Below are 20,258 nucleotides of genomic sequence, written 5' to 3' on the forward strand. Positions count from 1 at the left end.
CTGAAAATCTCCTCAGAAATGGTTTCCTTTCCTTTTCTCTTTCCTTTCAGCTAAACTTCCCTTTAATCACATGACGGTTGAGAGCACACTTGCTGGTAGGACTCATCCATATATTGCCTCCAAAGACATGGATGTCGATTTAGGCAGCCCCCCGCACCTCTCTGATTCAGAGGGTTTGGGTTAAATGCGGAAGACACATTTCATTTGGACAACTGACTAGGTATCCCTCTTTCCCCTTTCATCCTTCCAGCCTTTAATCAAACCAATGCAGATGAAGGAAAGACCAATTACTGAAGAGTTCTGAGACACACTAGGTCTGGGATGGGGAAATGCAGTCCTGCACTACCACACCTGATTCAACTGATAGTAGTGGCCTACATTGAAGACTGTTTAGGTGGATTTGGATCATTTGAATCAAAGTGTGTTAGTACTGGACTGGAACAAAAGCCTGTAGACTTCACAGGCCTGATGTTCCCTTAATTGTTATTTTTTCATGTGTACAGGAGACGCGTCTGAAAGAAGGCATCGTTAAACTACAGCCTCAGGAGGAACCTCTGCATTCGGAGCTGCTCAGTGGGAAGTTCACTGTGCTGGTAAGTTTAATAGTGTTTGTGTGTTTTGTGTGTGCAAAGGCGTATGGCAGCTTTGGCAACCCTCTGTGGCATTAAGCCTACAACAACCATCTTAACTTTCACTCCGTGTCAAAATGTTTTCTTCCGCATCGTGCCTACTGAACACGACCCAGATGCTGAAAAAAGATAAACGCTAAAACAACTCCAGGACCAGACTCATTGCATTGGTTATCCTCTATGTCTGGAGCAGGTGGCGGATGTCAATTCCCCTCCCCGGGGCCGTTAGTCAGTCAGTGCAATGGGCCATGCATGGCTTTCAGACAGAGACGGTAATGTCATGACACATACCGTCTCAACGCCTCTCACTCCCATTCCATTAGGAGGATACTCTCGTCAGGATGGGGGGGAACAGTGCAGGAAATGCCCTGGGATCATCTGTTATTTCTTTGACGACTATGAGATATATGGAGCTCTGCCGACTAGGCTGCTTTCTGCTGTAGTAGTTACGCAGACAGTAGTAGGTGGGGTTGTGGCATATTTTGGTTAAACTATCCCCAATTCAATGGAATTGCAACCCTCTGCATGCACAGTGCACTCTTCCATCACATGTGTAGTGCACTTTTCCATCACATGTACAGCTGATTCTCAAGCTCTTGCACACTAATGAGATGCTATTGAGCCCACTCTACTACACTGTCTGAGCCATGCTTTCTGGTAACTTTTGATTAAGTTATATTTTATGATGACTAGTAAATAGTAGCCTACAGCAATGTGTATTTAAATAGTTTAACTTGTTAACAATTCCTGCTAGTTAATTTTTGCTACCATGTGAGTTTTTAGCTTGCTTGAGCCTGCTAACTGAGGAGTGTTAATTCACCTGTTTCCATACATGTTTAATTTCAAAACATTTATCTTACAAATGAGTTGTTTAATCTAACTGCTTAACTATTTATCTGTACATGGAATTGTATTTGTTATTTTTTTACTGATTTAAAAAAATATATATTTTTGAATCTTTACAGAAAAATGCCACGGGCTCTATCTGATGTGAGAGAGAATAAAGTAGACAGCACACGTCAAACGGTTGATTTATGACCCTATGTCAGGATGCCGTGTGCACGCCCATATTTGGGCATCCAGTCAGGACATCCTGGCGGAACTGATCACGTGTTTATGCCCATATCTGGGCATCCTGTTCCTGGCCTCACGCGTTAGAGGGTGTGCTAATTTATGCATATATTGTATCTATTCCTTTGAAGCTGTCATGATGATTGATGTCTAGGTACCTGGTTGAACTGGGGGGGTCTGTGTTTGAACTTTTGAAAGAGAATGGCCCCACACCCCCTATTTTATTGCCCTTAGGGTTGTTATCTATGAAGCAGGAATGTCTGGGAGGGTGATTGTGTGTGTGTTAGAAACAAGGTCCCTTCGCATTGTGTACATTTCAAGCTTTCAACAACAATAAAACCGCCATCTAAATAATGTTTCTCGGCCTAACACACTGTTGAGTTTCCTATTTAGTTATCTTTATATGTACATGCACTGAGCTTCCAGGTGGCTCCAGCCTATGGATGTTCGGTGCATGTACACCGGGGAGATTAGAACCCCAAAGAAAGATCCTAAAGGTAATTTCAGATTCAGGTTTAGGGTGTAATAACTTTAGGGAAACCACATTTCACACTATGTACAGACATAGAGAGCCAACACATAAAGGTGTAACAGGGATGAATGAATATTCAATGTACAACAGTAGTCTTCTGTAACAAGCAATACGTGTTAAATATGTGCCACAGTCAATCATGACAGCCTCTTTATGAAAGGCCTTACTTATGACTTAAACAGACTAATTTTATACCCAGCTTATTCATTAATGCTGTGGGATAAATCAGGTGTTTCTAGGTGGGCTTAAACAAATCTACAGTGAAACAAAAGTGTACATTTTACACACGTTTATTGACTTTTAAAAAGACCCCAGTAACATGACAGATATAGTGGAGATGCTACAAAAATCTGCTAGTGGATATTCAATGTACAACAGTAGTCTTCTGTAACAAGCAATACTTGTTAAATATGGGCCACAGTCAATCATGACAGCCCCTTTTTCGAAAGGCCTTTACTTATGACTTAAACAGACTCATACCCAGGACTTACATGCCGGACGGATTATCTACCCATGGAGGGAAAACTTACGGAGCTTTGATGGATTGTGCAAGCGTCTTAGCGATCGTGAATTGAAAACGGATAATGGTCAGTGCTAACCAGGACCTATATCTGTAAGAAAGGAATAGTAAAAAGGTTTAATTAATAATGACATGTCTTAAAAAAGTTGACTAAATATTTTGAATTAAATAAATGGTTTTAAAAATGTATCTCACCTTTTAACGATAGGAAAATGTCCTTCCCATCTATCACCAAGCATGCCCCAGGAGAAAAATACTTACGGAAAAGCCATGTGTGTGCGCGGGTGTGCGTGTGTTTCAAAAACAAAAGGGGTGGGGTGTGTGTTCAACAATGCCCAGGCATCTGCACTCAAGGCCCTTTCTCTCTCTCTGTAGGGGATCGTTTGAAACCAAGGTTTGCACTATCATGCATACAGTATGTCCAGATATCTGCCTACCCCCCATCAAAAAGTGTGACGGCGTCTCTTAAAATGGGCACTTTCGATTCATTAACACACTGGTCTTTCAAATCCGAATTTAAATTCAAACAACCCTGAGGATGTGGTTGGGGGGGGGGGGGGTAAAAAGTCAAACACCCCAGAAAGAATACAGTATGTCTAGACCGACCCCCGGGGTTAAACATTGATATTTCTAATCAGCGCCCGGTGCCCCCACCCCGGTCTATAAATTTACATCGGACACCCCACCAAGGTGCTAACCCTGAGGGTGCAGGAAATCAAAAAGGCAATACATGCATACAAAATGTCTCGACATCCCCTCCTGTTGTTTGAATGCCTTTGTAATCTAAACCAAATATACAGGGTGTTGCATACAGGATATAGCCCGGAAAAAGTCACCACAATGCCCCGTAAACTAATTCCGTACTTTCTCTAGTTAGGGACACGTCCGTGGAGCGTGTCTAGTGACATCCGATCCACTCTGTTAGCACCGCTTTAGCGCAAACCCACAGGCCAACAGCCCCGAATATTTATTGGCCAGGACAGATAAAAAAGATAGTCTGTGAATCCATCCTAATGGAGCTTTCTGAAGGTGAGTTTGTGAAAAAATATATTTTAAGATTTGAACTCGGGGAATTGTTTGAATATTAAGGATATTATTGTAATATTAAACAGGAGTTATATGTGTTTTAAACTGTTAATATTATCTAACGTTCGCAGGATATCCAGAGGCTACCGGACATAATTGATTGGGAAGCGACAGTTAGACGGGGATTCTCAGAAGCAAACTGCGCCCTGTCCTTTACGTAGCCCTTCACCATCACACTATTTTCGGCGTAAGTCCCCAAAAATAACATCCATAATGATTTTTATACATTAAAAACAAAAAGTGTGCACCCTATTTTAAAAGCTATTTTTGTGTTTACAGCAGACAGGGATACATGCAGCATTAGGGACTCTGAATGACTTCGGAAGAGCAGATGAAACAGATGCTATTCTACGTTTTTGTACTAACTGCCTTACCCTAACTCCAAACAACAGTCAGCAGACCCAGGACAGATAAAACGATAATCGGGGAATCCTTCCTTCCTCATGGAACTTTTTTGAAGGAGAGTTGAATATTCAAGGGAATGTTTGTATATAGATATATATTATTTAAGAATGATAGGTATTAATTCTAGGCATTTACATGTATGTTTTTAAAAATGAAGGCTATTTATACAATGAAACATTGTCTTTATTCATACTGTTTGTAAACAATAGCTTGGGTCTACTTGACCCGCTTATTGATTAGAAAGTATGATTAGAAACCAAGGCCAACTATATTCAATCTGTGATTAGAAATGATAATTAGAAGCTATGGCAAAACAATGATAATACACTATAAACAACTATGAAGACAGGGCTGTGTGTGCGTGAATGATGATCTATTATTTAAGTGTTGAATAAATTCTCTCTCTCAGGCTATGAAAAATACAAAAGATAGGACATTGACTCCTGAGTGTTGAACTTATGCCCACTCTACAACAACCTTGGTCATCTACGAACGTTGGAATATCTACAACTATTGAAGATGCAAAAAGGGGTTTTCAGATATGTATTATTATAAAAAATAATAACATTATTATCATAATCTTTAGTATTATTATGTTACATGCGAGACAACCAGAAATGTCACTGTAGACAACTTACAAGAATGTATTTACCAGGCTGTGATAAACACTTTAAAGGAGCTCTAATTCAAACATGCAAGGATATATATTTGATACAATTACCCCCTTTAAAACTGTTGCTGCAATATCACTTCACAATGTGTACATTTCAAATTTTCAACAACAATAAACCAACCATCTCAATAATGTTTCTCGGACTAACACACTGTTGATTTTCCTATTTACTAAAGAACAACCACTAAGACAAAACACAAAAAGTTGTAATATAATCTGTATACATGTCATTCTATTCGGAAAACAGGTACATTCTGAAAGATTATGCTGTTGATATGATTTTGAATTCATCTCTCAATTTAGGATAGTACTGTTTATTTTATACTTTACTTAAATTGTATTATTTATCATGTCTCATACCCGGCTAATACACTACCAAGCCATGCAAACCGCTATGGAATTAATCCAGAACCGGTGTGTGTGTCTTTTTTGGATCAATAATTGATCAAGAATGCCCAATAGGCATGATCTGATCCTCAACACTATTACGACAGCATATAATGCATAGTTATATGCAAAACAATGAAACCCATAACATGACTACATGCATTGCCATTATTTTAGTACTTTTTCTTTGTACATGCACCAAGCCTCCAAGTGGCTGACAACAGTATTCTTAATGAGAAATATAATCTAATAAACAAATGTCTGCATAATGAAAGACATAAACGGTATCCAACAATGTATTTTGATCTGTATAAAACGTTGATATTGTCAGTAAGGTCACTGAGACTAACAATAGACAATAGTTATTGGGAGGTTTAGGGTTAAAATATATGGGAAGGATCAGGAATGTTAGAGATTTGGTCACAGTGGCGATTTTGAAAGAGGGAGATTAGAACCCTAAAAGTAATATTAACTTTATGTGGATTATAAACATGTACATACATAGAGAGCCAACACATCAAGATCTAACAGGGATGAGTGGGTATTCATAGTACAACAGGAGTCTTCTGTAACCTGCAATACGTGATCAATATGTTTTACATACTACATCCATGATTGAATGGTTTCACAAACTCCCTTTAAAGGTTTAAGAAAGTTGTAACAGGCCTCATTCAACAGTCTAGAGATTAACCTAGAGACACCAAAACATCAACGTTTAGAGCAGCTTGGAGATTATTACCCCTGTAAGGGGGGTGCAAAGAGCTGATTTACCCAACTCTGTACAAACCCCGACACTGGGTTTGATAACTCTGACGCGTACGTCTAATGGTTGTTGTAGATGTTTACAACTGAGGGAGTTTACAGTAGGTCAATGAGATGTATAAAGGCAAAGAGAGCAAATTATTGACTTAAGTGACCTCAAAGGCCGACAGCCGACTTTATAATATAGAATGCAGGGATGTGTACTGAACATGTACTGTACCCATTATAAAACAAAATGGTCTACGGTCAAATGCATCTATAGTTTTTAATGAAGTGGTTGCTGCATTCATTTAGATTATTTCAACATAGTCTAGAACCAGTAAAAACATAGATTGAATGATCTGCTTTGTGCTATTGAGCAAGAGGCCTGACCCATTTCTATGTAAGAAGCCACACTTTTTATATTCAGCTTCTTAATTAACTAACTCATAAATATGTTTTTTAAGTCAGCTTAACGTATATACTAGTACAACATACTAGGTACATACACTTCAATCATTAGAATAATTTTCATACACTCGAGAAAACAACATAACATACAGTGCCTTGCGAAAGTATTCGGCCCCCTTGAACTTTGCGACCTTTTGCCACATTTCAGGCTTCAAACATAAAGATATAAAACTGTATTTTTTTGTGAAGAATCAACAACAAGTGGGACACAATCATGAAGTGGAACAACATTTATTGGATATTTCAAACTTTTTTAACAAATCAAAAACTGAAAAATTGGGCGTGCAAAATTATTCAGCCCCTTTACTTTCAGTGCAGCAAACTCTCTCCAGAAGTTCAGTGAGGATCTCTGAATGATCCAATGTTGACCTAAATGACTAATGACGATAAACACAATCCACCTGTGTGTAATCAAGTCTCCGTATAAATACCAGTTCCTAGTCTGGGGATAGTAGAAAAAGTGGGATTGGGGGAGGTTGAACTTTTCCTGTAGCTGAGCAAGAGAGACAAATGTATCATCAAAGAATAATTGGGCTAGTGAGGAGAGGCCTAGTGAGTGCCAGATGGCAAAAGCCCCATCATTCAAAGATGGAGGAAATAAAATGTTCTGATTGATTGGGCCTGATAGAGAAAAGCCTCGGATGCTAAAGGCTAAACGGAACTGATTCCAAATTTTAAGAGACTGCTTTACAATTGTGTTAACACACCTTTTGCCTAGGGACACTGGGAGAGACAGGCACAACACAGAAGCGTGTGCAGCAGGTTTACATGATTCAGACTCCATCTGGACCCAGAGTGGTCTAGGGCCAGTAGGATCAGTCTGCAGCCAGTACAAAAGGGCTCTGAAATTTGCAGCCTAATAGTGTGTCTGAACCACCTTAGGCCTTAAGCCTTAGGCTTCTGTAAATGTTTTCTACCAATCTGTGGTACCTTGCCATCCCAAATAAAATACATTAATGTTTGATCCAGTGAATTAAAAAAAGATTTTGAAATAAAAATGGGTAAACATTGAAATAAATATAAAGATTTGGGCAACACATTAATTTTAATGACATTAATCCTTCCAATAAGAGAAAGAGGTAGTGAATTCCAAAAAAGTAAAATATTGTTTCAAACTGTCTGCTAGAGCAACACATTTTTGTGATTTTTTTTTGAATATTTCCTTGTCACATTAACTCCCAAGTAGGTGAATTGATCCCGGACAATCCTAAACTGAAAACTTGCAAAAGAGGACTTTAAAGCAGGGTTATTTACAGGAAAAAGCTCACTCTTGCCTAGATTCAGCTTGTAACCTGAGATTGATCCACACTTTTTAAGAACAGATAAGGCACGTGGCAATAAGGTATCAGGGTTGGAGATAAACAAAAGGAGGTCATCAGCATATAGCGAGACTTTCTGCTCTAAGCCCGTCCTGATTATACCTTGAATGGCATCATTAGAGCGTAGTGCAATGGCGAGAGGCTCGATTTCCAAAGCAAACAAGAAGGACGAGAGTGGACAACTCTGTCTGGATCCGCAGTGCAAGGGAAAATAGTCATAGGACAAGTTGTTAGTCCGTACCGAAGCCATGGGAGAAAAATAAATAACCTTTGTCCACGCAATGAATTTGGGGCCAAAGCCAAATCTATAAAGGGCAGCTGTTAGGTAGTCCCACTCAACGCGGTCAAAAGCTTTTTTCGCATCAAGTGAGACCACCACCCCCGGGTCCCCTGACGCTGGGGTGTACAGTATATTCATACAGCGTCTAATATTGAAAAACAAAAGCCAGTCTGGTCAGAGTGTATTATTTGGTGCAGCGAGCCTTCCATACAGATGGCTAAAAGCTTGGCTAGGATTTTGCAATCACAGTTTAAAAGAGAGATTGGGCGATAGGATCCATATTCCAGGGGGTCTTTGTTTTTCTTTAATAGTAATAAAATTGAAGCCTGATAAAGACTAGGTGGTAGCTTTGAGGTATTAAGGCACTCTGCAAATAATCAAGACAAGAATGTGAAAAGCAGACCAGAAAACGTCCTGTAAAATTCGATTGGAAAACCGTCCGGACCTGGTGATTTACCACTTTTCATTGTGGACACTGCTGTTGCGATCTCCTCAAGCGTAAATTCTTCTTCTAGACAGTCATGGGAGCCTTTATCAATTGAAGGCATATTCAAGCCATTAAAGAATGAATCAATCAGCAAAGGGTCTTGAGGAGATTCAGAGGTGTATAGCGCAGAGTAAAATTGTTTAAATTGATCATTGATCTCTTTATGTATAACTGTGGTGGCACCAGACAGGGTCCTTATTTGTGGGATTAAACGTGAGTCCTCAGATTTACGGATCTGATGTGCATGGAGTTTACTGGCCTTGTCGCCTTGTTCATACACTCTTTATCGAGCTCACGAGTAAATGTTCAGCTCGCCTGGTAGAAAGCTCATCAAATTCAGATTGGAGTAGTTGGCACTCTTTATGTAGATCAGAGGAAGGATCCGTAGCATACTTCTCATCCAATGTGGCTATGGATTCGCTCAGGTCCCGAAGTTGCTGAGAGCGAGCTTTGTTTTGGTTGGCTGTAAAATAAATAATTTGGCCACGTAGGTATGCTTTGAGAGACTCCCATATGGTAGAGCAGGACATACCTGGCGTTGAATTAGTTTCTAGGAATAAGGTGATTTCAGAAGAAATGAAATTGACAAACTCCTTATCTGAGAGTAAAATGGGGTTAAGACGCCATTGATAACACATAGGAGGTTGCTGGGGAAACTAGTTCAAGCACTAATGGTGAATGGTCAGAAATAACAATACTCTCGTAAGCAAACTGCCGAATGTTAAGCAGAAGTTTTTTGTCCAGAAATAAGTAATCAATCCGGGAGTATGTTTGATGAACATGAGAATAAAAGGAATACTGTCTATCTATAGGGTGTAGGAAACGCCAGGCCTCAAACATAGCATATTTATGAAGGAAAGATTGAATAAGTAGGGCACATTTAGATGGGCCTGTAGTTCTTTGTGAGGACTGGGGAAATTGTACAGTTGAAATCCCCCCCCCCCCCCTAAAATCAACAAATGGGAATCTAAATTGGGTATAGCAGATAAAAAGGAAGAAAGGAAGAAATGAAACTTGTCATCCCAATGGCAACCAAAATGGCAGCACCTCTTGATTTACTATGAAAGTTGGAGTGGAACACTTGACCAACCCAGTCCTTACGCATCCTAAAATGCTCACCAGTCCTCAAGTGAGTCTCTTGTAGAAATGCAAAATTTGCATTCAAACCCTTTAAGTGTGTCAGCACCCTCTTACGCTTCACAGTGTTGTTAACCCCTTTGATGTTCCACAAAATGTACTTGATCGTATTGTTTTGGCCACCCTGAGCACTCCTGTTATACAACCCTGTCATTAGAGCATAGAGTGGAAAAGTAATCAGTACCCAAAAACCCCAGATTAACTCGTCTCAGAATAATAATGTACGGTGCAAGATATTTGGAAAAAGCACAGAAAAAAAACTAAAAAGACGGAACGACAACATTAGAACTGAACAATTCAACAACCTTTCCCCATCCCAGACAGTACCTCTCCAAACGAGGTACAAGCCTAAACAGAACATGTTCTCTTCGCACAGTATGTCTGTTAGAGTGCGGTGTTAAACCCAAACTCACAGTCCTGCTCTTTAAAGTTGTGTTTTATGTTAGTGGATCAAGCAGCAAAAAGAGAGAAAAATAAAAGTGAATCCCTTGTGCAAACGAAATTACAAAAGCACCACTTGTAGATGTATATAATTATATTCCCAGTCTTATAACAGGCATTGAGAGAGAAAATAAATAAAATGTATAAAGGCTCTCAACCAAAAACCTAATTTGAAGTAAGCAAATCAAAAAATAATAATAATTGTCTAGTTTGACGATAAGACACCTTACAGCCAAGACCAAAAAACTACATTTGCGCAACGTTGAACGTTTTCTGGGCATAAATTATGTTCAAAACCTTTAAAATTGAAGTGAAGACCCACAAAAACGTGTAGCCTCGGAACAATTACTGTTTACTGGGTCGGTACAAATGGATGCAGTAAACAAATAACCCAAAATATTTTGAGTCACTGAGACACAATGTGAACAAACTGATTAGGTGAATATGAGAGCCTAGAAACAATGTAGTTAAGTAAAACAAGCATTCAGTCATTTTAATTTCATTGTATTACCATGAAATTAAAATGACTGAATGCTTGTAAGGCAAGCACACTAGATGATCAAAACATTATATCACATCAAATAAGCCCGAATGGGTTCGCTAACTCCCCAACTATACAAGAATAGTATGTTATAACTAAACATAATTGTACCACAGGTGGGCTACTTACTATCCACAGTTCGCAAGCAACAGTTGCTGATCTATGAGCAAGTTCAAGACTTCTTGATGTGACGTTGAATGTGAGCCATAGCCTCATCCGGAGACTCAAATGTGTAGTCTTTACCATCATGAGATAGCCATAAACGGTCCGGGAATCGCAGTCCATACTTCACACCTGGATGGTCCCGTAGTAGTTGTTTGGCCTGCCCGAAAGCTCTGCGCTGCCTGGAAACAGTGGGGGAGGAGTCCTGGTAGATAGAGAAGCTCTGTCCTTGAAAGCTCAGAGTGGTATTGCGGGCTCGTCGGAGAATCTCCATCTTCTCATGGAAAAAGTGCACGCAAAGAATTACGGGGCCTCTCACCATCCCGGGGCTTTGGGCGCAACGACCGGTGGGCACGATCAATCAGGGGCTTCTCATCCAAGGCAAGAATATCCTTCAGCAGCGCCAGAAACGAAATCCGTGGAGCGAGGCATTTCCGCTGCCTCTGGGACCGATACCAGTCTCAGGTCATTGCGGCGAGATTATCCCTCTAAACTTACACAACTCTCCTGCATCTTTTTCAAATCCGCAGCCAGGCGTTTCACATCAGCCTCCAGAGAGGTAGGTAAGTCGGAGACATTGGTAGCGGAGGTCTTCAGTGCTGCAATTGTTGTAGTGTGCAACTCTGTTGTTGTTTTGAGTGATGTGATTGCTGGCACTGTCTCGTTCCGCAGGATGGTTAGATCTGCTTTTAAAGTATCAGAAACCTGTATTCGGGCCTCAATCGTAGCAACTACGTCCGTTTACATTTCACCTATCTCAGTGCGTATTTAGCTGATGTGAAATGGCTAGCTAGTTAGCGGTGGTGCGCGCTAGTGGCGTTTCCAATCGGTGATGTCACTTGCTCTGAGACCTTGAAGTAGTTGTTACCCTTGCTCTGCAAGGGCTGCGGCTTTTGTGGCGCGATGGTAACGATGCTTCGTGAGTGACTGTAGTTGATGTGTGCAGAGGGTCCCTGGTTCGAGCCCAGGTTGGAGCGAGGAGAGGGACGGAAGCTATACTGTTACACGTAGTAGTTTGATGGCCTCGAATGCACCCCCCAGGTAAAGTGTGAGTCCCCGGGCCCTCAGACTCAGGAGAGGGCGGTGATGAGAGTGGGTCTTGTAGGCCAGGTTTCCTCAAAGTCATGTATTTGGCCTTATGTTTCATAGACATGCTGACATTCGAAAGCAAAGTAGTCTTGGTTTTTAGGGAAAGGGATCACCAAACTAATATTTGAAAGTAAATACAGTTCTGCTGCAAAATTCAAAAACTTTAAGAATACTGCGGGAGCAAACACGTCAGTCGCACATGGTGTCCCTCCAACCCCCATCAGAAGTTTTTTTGATTCAATGGAGGAACGTAGTCGGAGAAATGCTGATGAATGTCTTGCTCGAGCTGTGTATGCAACTGGTTCACCTCTGATGCTAACAGGCAATGTGTATTGGAGTAGATTTCTGAATGTTCTTCGCCCAGCATACACCCCTCCAACCCTCTACTCATTTGCTGCATGCAGAGTTCAACAGAGTTCAAGTGAAGGTCAAGCAAATCATAGAGAAAGCAGACTGTATTGCAATCATCTCTGATGGGTGGTCGAATGTTCGTGGGCAAGTAATAATTAACTACATAATCTCCACCCCTCAACCAGTATTCTACAAGAGCACAGACACAAGGGACAACAGACACCGGTCTCTACATTGCAGATGAGCTGAAGGCAGTCATCAATGACCTTGGACCACAGAAGGTATTTGCACTGGTGACAGACAGTGCTGTGAACATGAAGGCTTCTTGGTCTAAAGTGGAGGTGTCCTACCCTCACATTACACCCATTGGCTGTGCTGCTCATGCATTGAATCTGCCCCTCAAGGACATCATGGCTCTGAAAACAATGGATATACTCTACAAGAGAGCCAAGGAAATCGTTAAGTACGTGAAGGGTCATCAAGTTACTGCAGCAATCTACCTCACCAAGCAAAGTGAGAAGAATAAGAGCGCCACATTGAAGCTGCCCAGCAACATTGCCCCCCAATGTTGTCATCATGTTTGACAGTTTCCTGGAGGGGAAGGAGTCTCTCCAAGAAATGGCCATATCACAGTCTGCCGATATGGACAGCCCCATCAAGAGGATCCTCCTGGATGATGTAAGGGCTTTGGGATGGAGGTGCAATATGGCAGTCATGCCAACATATCTCATCAACCACCTGGTGGAAGGGACTTTGTGGCTCTGAGGCTCTTTCCCCTGTTGCCTCCATCATCCTCCAAATCCCACCAACATCAGCCACCTCAGAGCGCAACTGGTCCTTGTTTGGGAACACATGCACCAAAGCATGTAACAGGCTGACCAATACAAGGGTTGAAAAATTGGTGGGCATCCAGGCAAACTTTTGGCTTTTTGAGCCTGACAACGAGCCATCCTCAACAAGGTTGGAAAGTAAACAGTGAAGATGGGGCCTCAGAGTCTGATGTTCAGGAGGTGGACATTGAAGAGGTCCAGGGAGAAGACATGAAAGCCTGAGAGGAAGAAAGTCTAGAAACTAAAGCTTTGGTTATCATTTTACAGATGTATGTTAAAAAACGTTTTTGGGATATGTGATGGATCATTCACATATTCCCTTTTGTTGTTCAGTGAAATCATCCCATGTGAAGAGTCAATTCATTTAATTAAAGTTTTATTTGTAACTCAATTGTTTTTTTTATTTATATTGGAAGGATTTAATAATTTTCAAATATCTCTACTTATGATAAGGTCAGTTTCTGTCTTCATTTGATATGGAAAATATATCCAATGCAAAAAAACATCTACATTTAAATTGTAGTAATATTAATTTGCATATATTTCCGTTAATTCCCATATATTTCTGTTATTTCACACAGAAAGTTTCCACCTTGAATATTCCCCAAAATGTGCAACCCTACTAGCTAGTGTTCATGTTTCCAAATTTCAAATGTGTTCTCAAATTCCATTGAAATGGCAGCAGCGGTATGACAACCAGCACATTCATGAGCATGCAATTACGACAGAGAATGGTTGATTGTCTAGGGCAATGAATTCCATTATCTTGGCGTTAATGGCTTTTGATTTTTGAGTTGTCTCGCTGAAATGTTCTTACTCTTTCAAATGACTGCTTGACTTGTTGACTGCTTGATCCACACAGCAGACATTGTGGGCTAGGTTAGTAAATGCTGTGCTATACTTGTATTGCAAAATTTTACGTGGCGTCATTACGTCATGTACCTATGTTATATAGGTATGCACGTAATCTTTGACACCGGTTTTGCACATCGCCGTTACACTAGACATCGGGCCGATGTTGGCATTTTTAGCTAATATTGTCCGATTCCGATATGTTCAACGATATATCGTGCATCCCTACTTTTTATTATTGCCTAGTCAAACTAAGTCACTCAATCTGCTTTTTGGATGCTGGGGTGAGTGTTAATTGTGGAAAAATGTATTGTATGCTCTTCAGTGTTGCAGTTCAGACGATAAACTAACTTTTAATTGAATTGAATGGTGCTCTGTTTTTCACAATTGTTTGGCTTTAGTTAGATGTTTCATTCATACTGACAGTTTGTTTCATAGAAGTCACTCCTTCAGAGATGTGAGGTGGCGCCCATTTTAAATCTACTGACTTTGAACCCAGGTGCCTCCCTGTGACCAAAGCTCTCTTTGCTTCTCATGGTCATGTCCACTTTGCCATCCTGTGGTCAAACTGAACACCAGACCCCATTTTAGACATTTTGAAATGCAGGCTGCCATGACTTCACATGTATTTGATGATTGCATGTTGGATTCATTGTGCAACTAGTCTAGAGTCTAGACTAGAGTTTTGCCTCAAACCTGTCTGTATGCACCTATACTGTAAACTAGTGATGAGGGAAAAATCTATAGTTACAATTCGGGATATTATTTTTGATGATACATTATATCATTTTGACAATATCGCAATATTCTTTTTGCTCTAGCTGGCTGTACCTGTGACAAAATGCCAGTATTTTTCATTCATAGCTTGTTCTCCATCTTTTTTTGTTTTCAGCACTTTTATTTCCATGACTGATCAAAACTTGTATTCTCATTGACTCTCTATTGTCCCTCTGCAGAAGACATATGGTGAGCAATACGTTTGGAACATCGTAACGCAATATAATCACAGTATGAATTGCATTACATATAGAATAGTGAGAATCGCAATACGTATCTTATCGGCACTTAAGTATCGTGATAATATTGTATCGTGAGGTCACTGGCAGTTCCCAGCCTTACTGAAAACTGTATACACCACTAGTATTATGCCAATGGAGAAAAATAGAAATGTATACCAAGTGATAAACTTGCAGTGACTTTTGTGATGCGTTACTGCTTATTTGCTTTTTTTCACCCACAGGAACTATATAGAATCCTATTTGAATCAGGATGTTGGACTTCAGTGCCCCACAGTGCAGCTAAGAAGCACACCCTAATCTCTCCTCACTCTGACCTCTGTCTCTGTTCTGTTCAACCAGAGTGTGCGAGACCCATCAGGCGCCTCCATAGCCTTGTACACAGCCAAGCTCCACCACCCCAACAAGACAGGCAACCATGTTGTCCTGCAGGCTCTCTTCTACCTCTTGGACCGGGCTGTGGAGAGGTGAGAACAACGAGATACATATTTTAGTATTAGCCTATTATGTAGGTGAGACTCAGTCTCGGTCCCAATTGTCCTAAATGACCAATTGTCTTAACTGATCAAGACCATTGGGTAAAGGCAGGCTTAGGTTTACAACACAGCCGACAAATTGAGACAGGATGTTGGCATTGCACGCTGACAGTTTGTTGTGAAAGTGCGTGTAATTTCTATGACCTGATGAGCGATTTTAGAATCCTTTTTTACTCCATTATTGATGAGCAGCTATTAGCACCTATGTCATTAATTATAATGATTTAAGTATAGCGCATAAGGCATTATAATTAAGCAATAAGGTGTGGTATATGGCCAATATACCACGGCTAAGGGCTGTTCTTATGCATGACGCAACACAGAGTGCCTGGGTACAGCCTTTAGCCGTGGTATATTGGCCATATATCACAAACACCCGAGGTTCCTTATTGTTATTGTAAATTGGTTACCAAAGTAATTAGAGCAGTATAAATACATATTTTGTCATATCCGTAGTATATGTGGTCATATACCATGGATGTTAGCCCATCAGCATTCAGGGCATGGACCGCCCAGTTTATAAATATGCTTATAATGCATTATAAAGAGGGCATTCATAGAGTTGTATTCTAAAAAATTAAATAAAAATGTATTTCTTTAAAACAACAATACAGTACAAATGGCCACTCCCATTAGCAGGCGCTCTGGTCAGTGGGTGCGCTCGCCCCCACCCGCCGGCAAGGCACTGCCCCCAGCCCAAAGGGATTTTCCAAGGGCGGGAAAAACCAAGGCCCGCCACTTGGAAGCGAGCACACCCGTAACTACCAAGACCAGAACACACACCGCTCACAGCATCAAAACAAACAATAATCCCATCCCCGCCCTCACCGCTGATTGGAGGACCTTAAACTTTTATACTGTACATACATTTGTATATAGAATTATTCCAACACTTGTCAATTCCACTCTTCAAACAGCCACAGATCAACCCATCTTTCCCAATAAATCATAATTCTACCATTTCCTCTCGCAATACATCCCTCCATTCTCCGATGGTGTCTCACTAGGGACTTGAACCTTCCCATCTGCAACATTTCTGCCAAAATTGCCCCAAAAATAATATATTTACCCAAGAGCACAATGATATTTCCTATTAACTTACTGTTGTCCTTCACATCCCCCAGCAATGCAGTTTGCAGGTTCAACTTCACCCTGATATTATGGCACAACAACCATTCCTGGACCAGACTCTAAAAACAAGCACCTGATGGACAGCACCAAAAGAGATGCTCTATTGATTCTGTTTCATCATGGCAGTCTGCAGCGCTCTGACTGTTGAATACCCCATACACTGAGCATTCTTTTTGAAGCAAGAATTGTATATAATAGCTTAAATTTAAAAGAACAAATTGATGGATCAATTGTCATTTTATATATCAGTTCATAAACCCAATGCCATGGTATTGGGACATCAAAAATCTGTTCCCAACTACAGCATCTTGAATTTTTTGCGGCATAGTTGTCAACCCTCTTGAAACTGGTACATTTTATGATTTATATGACTCATTTTAAGCCATTTATTACTTTTATTTGGTGGCAGACAAACTAATTAATTGCCTTTTCCATTTTTGTGGCAGAGCTGCGATGAGTTGTTTATAATTTTCTATTGAGAATACCTAGAGCTGGCCGCCCGGGCCAAACCGAGCAATCAGGGGAGAAGGGGCTTGGTCAGGGAGGTGACCAAGAACCCGATGGTCACTCTGACAGAGCTCCAGAGTTCCTCTATGGAGATGGGAGAACCTTCCAGAAGGACAACCATCTCTGCAGCACTACACCAATCATGGTAGAGTGGCCAGACGGAAGCCACTCTTCAGTAAAAGGCACATGACAGCCCGCTTGGAGTTTAAAAGACTTCGAGGACTCTCAGACCATGAGAAACAACATTCTCTTGTATGATGAAACCATGATTGAACTCTTTGGCCTGAATGTTAAGCATCGCGTCTGTAGGAAAACTGGCAAAATCCCTACAGTGAAGCATGATAGTGGCTGCATCATGCTGTGGGGATGTTTTTCAGGGGTAGGGACTGGGAGACTAGTCTTGTACCCGATCGAACATCTCTGGAGAGACCTGAAAATAGCTGTGCAGCGACGCTCCCCATCCAACCTGACAGAGCTTGAGAGGATCTGCAGAGAAGAATGGGAGACACCTCCCAAATACAGGTGTGCCAAGCTTGTAGCGTCATACCCAAGAAGACTTGGGCCTGTAATCGCTGCCAAAGGTGCTTCAACAAAGTACTGAGTAAAGGGTCTGAATACTTATGTAAATTTAAGATTTGTGTGTTTTTATTTTGAATATATTTGCAAAAATGTCTGTTTTTGTTTTGTCATTATGGGGTATTGTAGATTGATGAGAAAAACAAACAATTTAATTAACTTCAGAATAATGCTGTAACGTAACAAAATGTGTAAATAGTCAAGGGGTCTGAGTACTTTCTGAATGCACTGTACATCTCCATACACCTGGATTAAATTGGGAGTATGTTTACAATGCCACTCATAAACATGATACATTTCAAATACACTCTCTCCAAGAAAATGGGTTTATCCTCTAGCAGTACATTGGAGTTTAGCCACATTGCTCTAATATATATTGTCTCTTCTAGAGGATAACATCGGAATTGTAGCCAACTCTGTATAGCTTCATTTAAAAAAATGTCATTGTAAATCCACCAAAAATTTACAATTTGAATCTGTATAACAGCAAAGAGCACCCTTTTTAAACCTTGGATGTGCCTCTCTTAGTAGTCTACTAGAAAACCCGTTTGGATTTACAGTACCAGTCAAAAGTTTGGACAGATACTCATTCCAGGGTTTTTCTTTATTGTTACCATTTTCTACCTAGTTGTATAATAGTGAAGACATCAAAACTATGAAATAACACATGGAATCATGTAGTAATCAAAAGTGTTTTAACAAATCTAAATATATGTTATGTTTGAGATTCTTCAAAGTAGCCACCCTTTGCCTTGATGACAGCTGTGCACACTCTTGGCATTCTCTCAACCAGCTTCATGAGGAATGCTTTTCCAACAGTCTTGAAGGAGTTCCCACATATGCTGAGCACTTGTTGTTGCTTTTCCATCACTCTGTGATCCAACTCATCCCAAACTATCTCAATTGGGTTGAGGTTGGGTAATTGTGGAGAACAGGTTATCTGATTCAGCACTCCATCGCTCTCCTTCTTGGTCAAATAGCTATTACACATCCTGGAGTTGTGTTTTGGGTTTCAGACAGATTCCCACCGGTCTAATGTCCATTGCTTGTGTTTCTTGGCCCAAGCAAGTCTCTTCTTTTTATTGGTGTCTTTTAGTAGTGGAAATTTGACTATGAAAAAGCCTGATTCACGCAGTCTCCTCTGAACAGTTGATGTTGAGATGTGTCTGTTACTTGAACTCTGAATTTATTTGGGCTGCAATTTCTGAGGTGCAGTTAACTCTAATGAATTTATCCTCTGCAACAGAGGTAACTCTGGGTCTTCCTTTCCTGTAGCAGTCCTCATTAGAGCCAGTTTCATCATAGCGTTTGATGGTTTATGTGACTGAGGATTGACTGACCATGTTGTAAAGTAATGATGGACTGTCGTTTCTCTTTGCTTATCTGAACTGTTCTTGCCATAATATGGACTTGGTCTTTTACCAAATAGTGCTATCCTCTATACCACCCCTACCTTGTCACAACACAACTGATTGACTCAAACGCATTAAAGAGGAAAGAAATTCCACGAATGAACTTTTAACAAGGCACACCTGTTAATTGAAATGCATTCCAGGTGATTCCAGGCAACCTGATGAATCTGGTTGAGAGAATTCGTCTCCAACCTTTTTAACCCGTCTCTCCTTTCTGGAGAGGTTCCCATTGCTTGGAAGGCAGCCACAGTTCGTCCTTTATTTAAAGGGGGCGATCAAGCTCATCCTCTCTGTTGTAGGCCTAGTTCTATTTTGCGCCGTTTATCAAAAGTGTTGGAAAAACTTAACAATAATCAACTGACAGGCTTTCTTTATGTCTAGTATTCTCTCGGTGTGCAATCTGGTTTCCGCTCAGGTTATGGATGTGTCACTGCTACCTCAATGATGACACCATTGCCCTTGATTCTAAGCAATATTGTGCTGCTATTTTTATTGACTTGGCCAAAGCTTTTGATACGGTAGATCAATCCATTCTTGTGGACCAACAAAGGAGTATTGGTGTCTCTGAGGGGACTTTGGCCTGGTTTGCTAACTATCTCTCTCAAAGAGTGTAGTGTATAAAGTCTGCCTGTCACCAAGGAAGTACCCAAAGGCTCGATCCTAGGCCCCACGCTCTTCTCAATTTACATCAACAACATAGCTCAGGCAGTAGAAAGCTCTCTCATCCATTTTTATATGCAGATGATAGTCGTATACTCAGCTGTCACCTCCCCAGATTTTGTGTTAAATGCTTTACAACAAAGCTTTCTTAGTGTCCAACAAGCGTTCTCTACCCTTAACCTTGTTCTGAACACCTCCAAAACAAAGGTTATGTGGTTTGTTAAGAAGAATGCTCTTCCCACAGGTGTTACTACCTCTGAGGGTTTAGAGCTTGAGGTAGTCACTTCATACAAGTCCTTGGGAGTATGGCAAGACGGTGCACTGTCCTTCTCTCAGCACATATCAAAGCTGCAGGCTGAAGTTAAATCTAGACTTGGTTTCCTCTATTGTAATCGCTCCTCTTTCACCCCAGCTGC

The 20,258-nt window shown here is 40.7% G+C and overlaps 1 protein-coding gene across 1 annotated transcript in view; it reads left to right on the forward strand.

Annotated features, from left to right (window-relative positions):
• The window catches only part of LOC110525327 (tyrosine-protein phosphatase non-receptor type 9), a 47,017-nt gene that overhangs the window by 13,093 nt on the left and 13,666 nt on the right, over positions 1-20,258 (forward strand). The window contains exons 3-4 of the mRNA XM_090234792.1: positions 504-593; positions 15,363-15,487. Of these exons, the coding sequence (XP_090090918.1) occupies positions 504-593; positions 15,363-15,487 (215 nt within the window). The remainder of the gene's footprint in view (positions 1-503; positions 594-15,362; positions 15,488-20,258) is intronic.

Source organism: Oncorhynchus mykiss, chromosome 1 (genome assembly GCF_057628025.1).
Source record: "Oncorhynchus mykiss isolate SJ-2025 chromosome 1, ASM5762802v1, whole genome shotgun sequence".
NCBI classification, from domain to species: domain Eukaryota; kingdom Metazoa; phylum Chordata; class Actinopteri; order Salmoniformes; family Salmonidae; genus Oncorhynchus; species Oncorhynchus mykiss.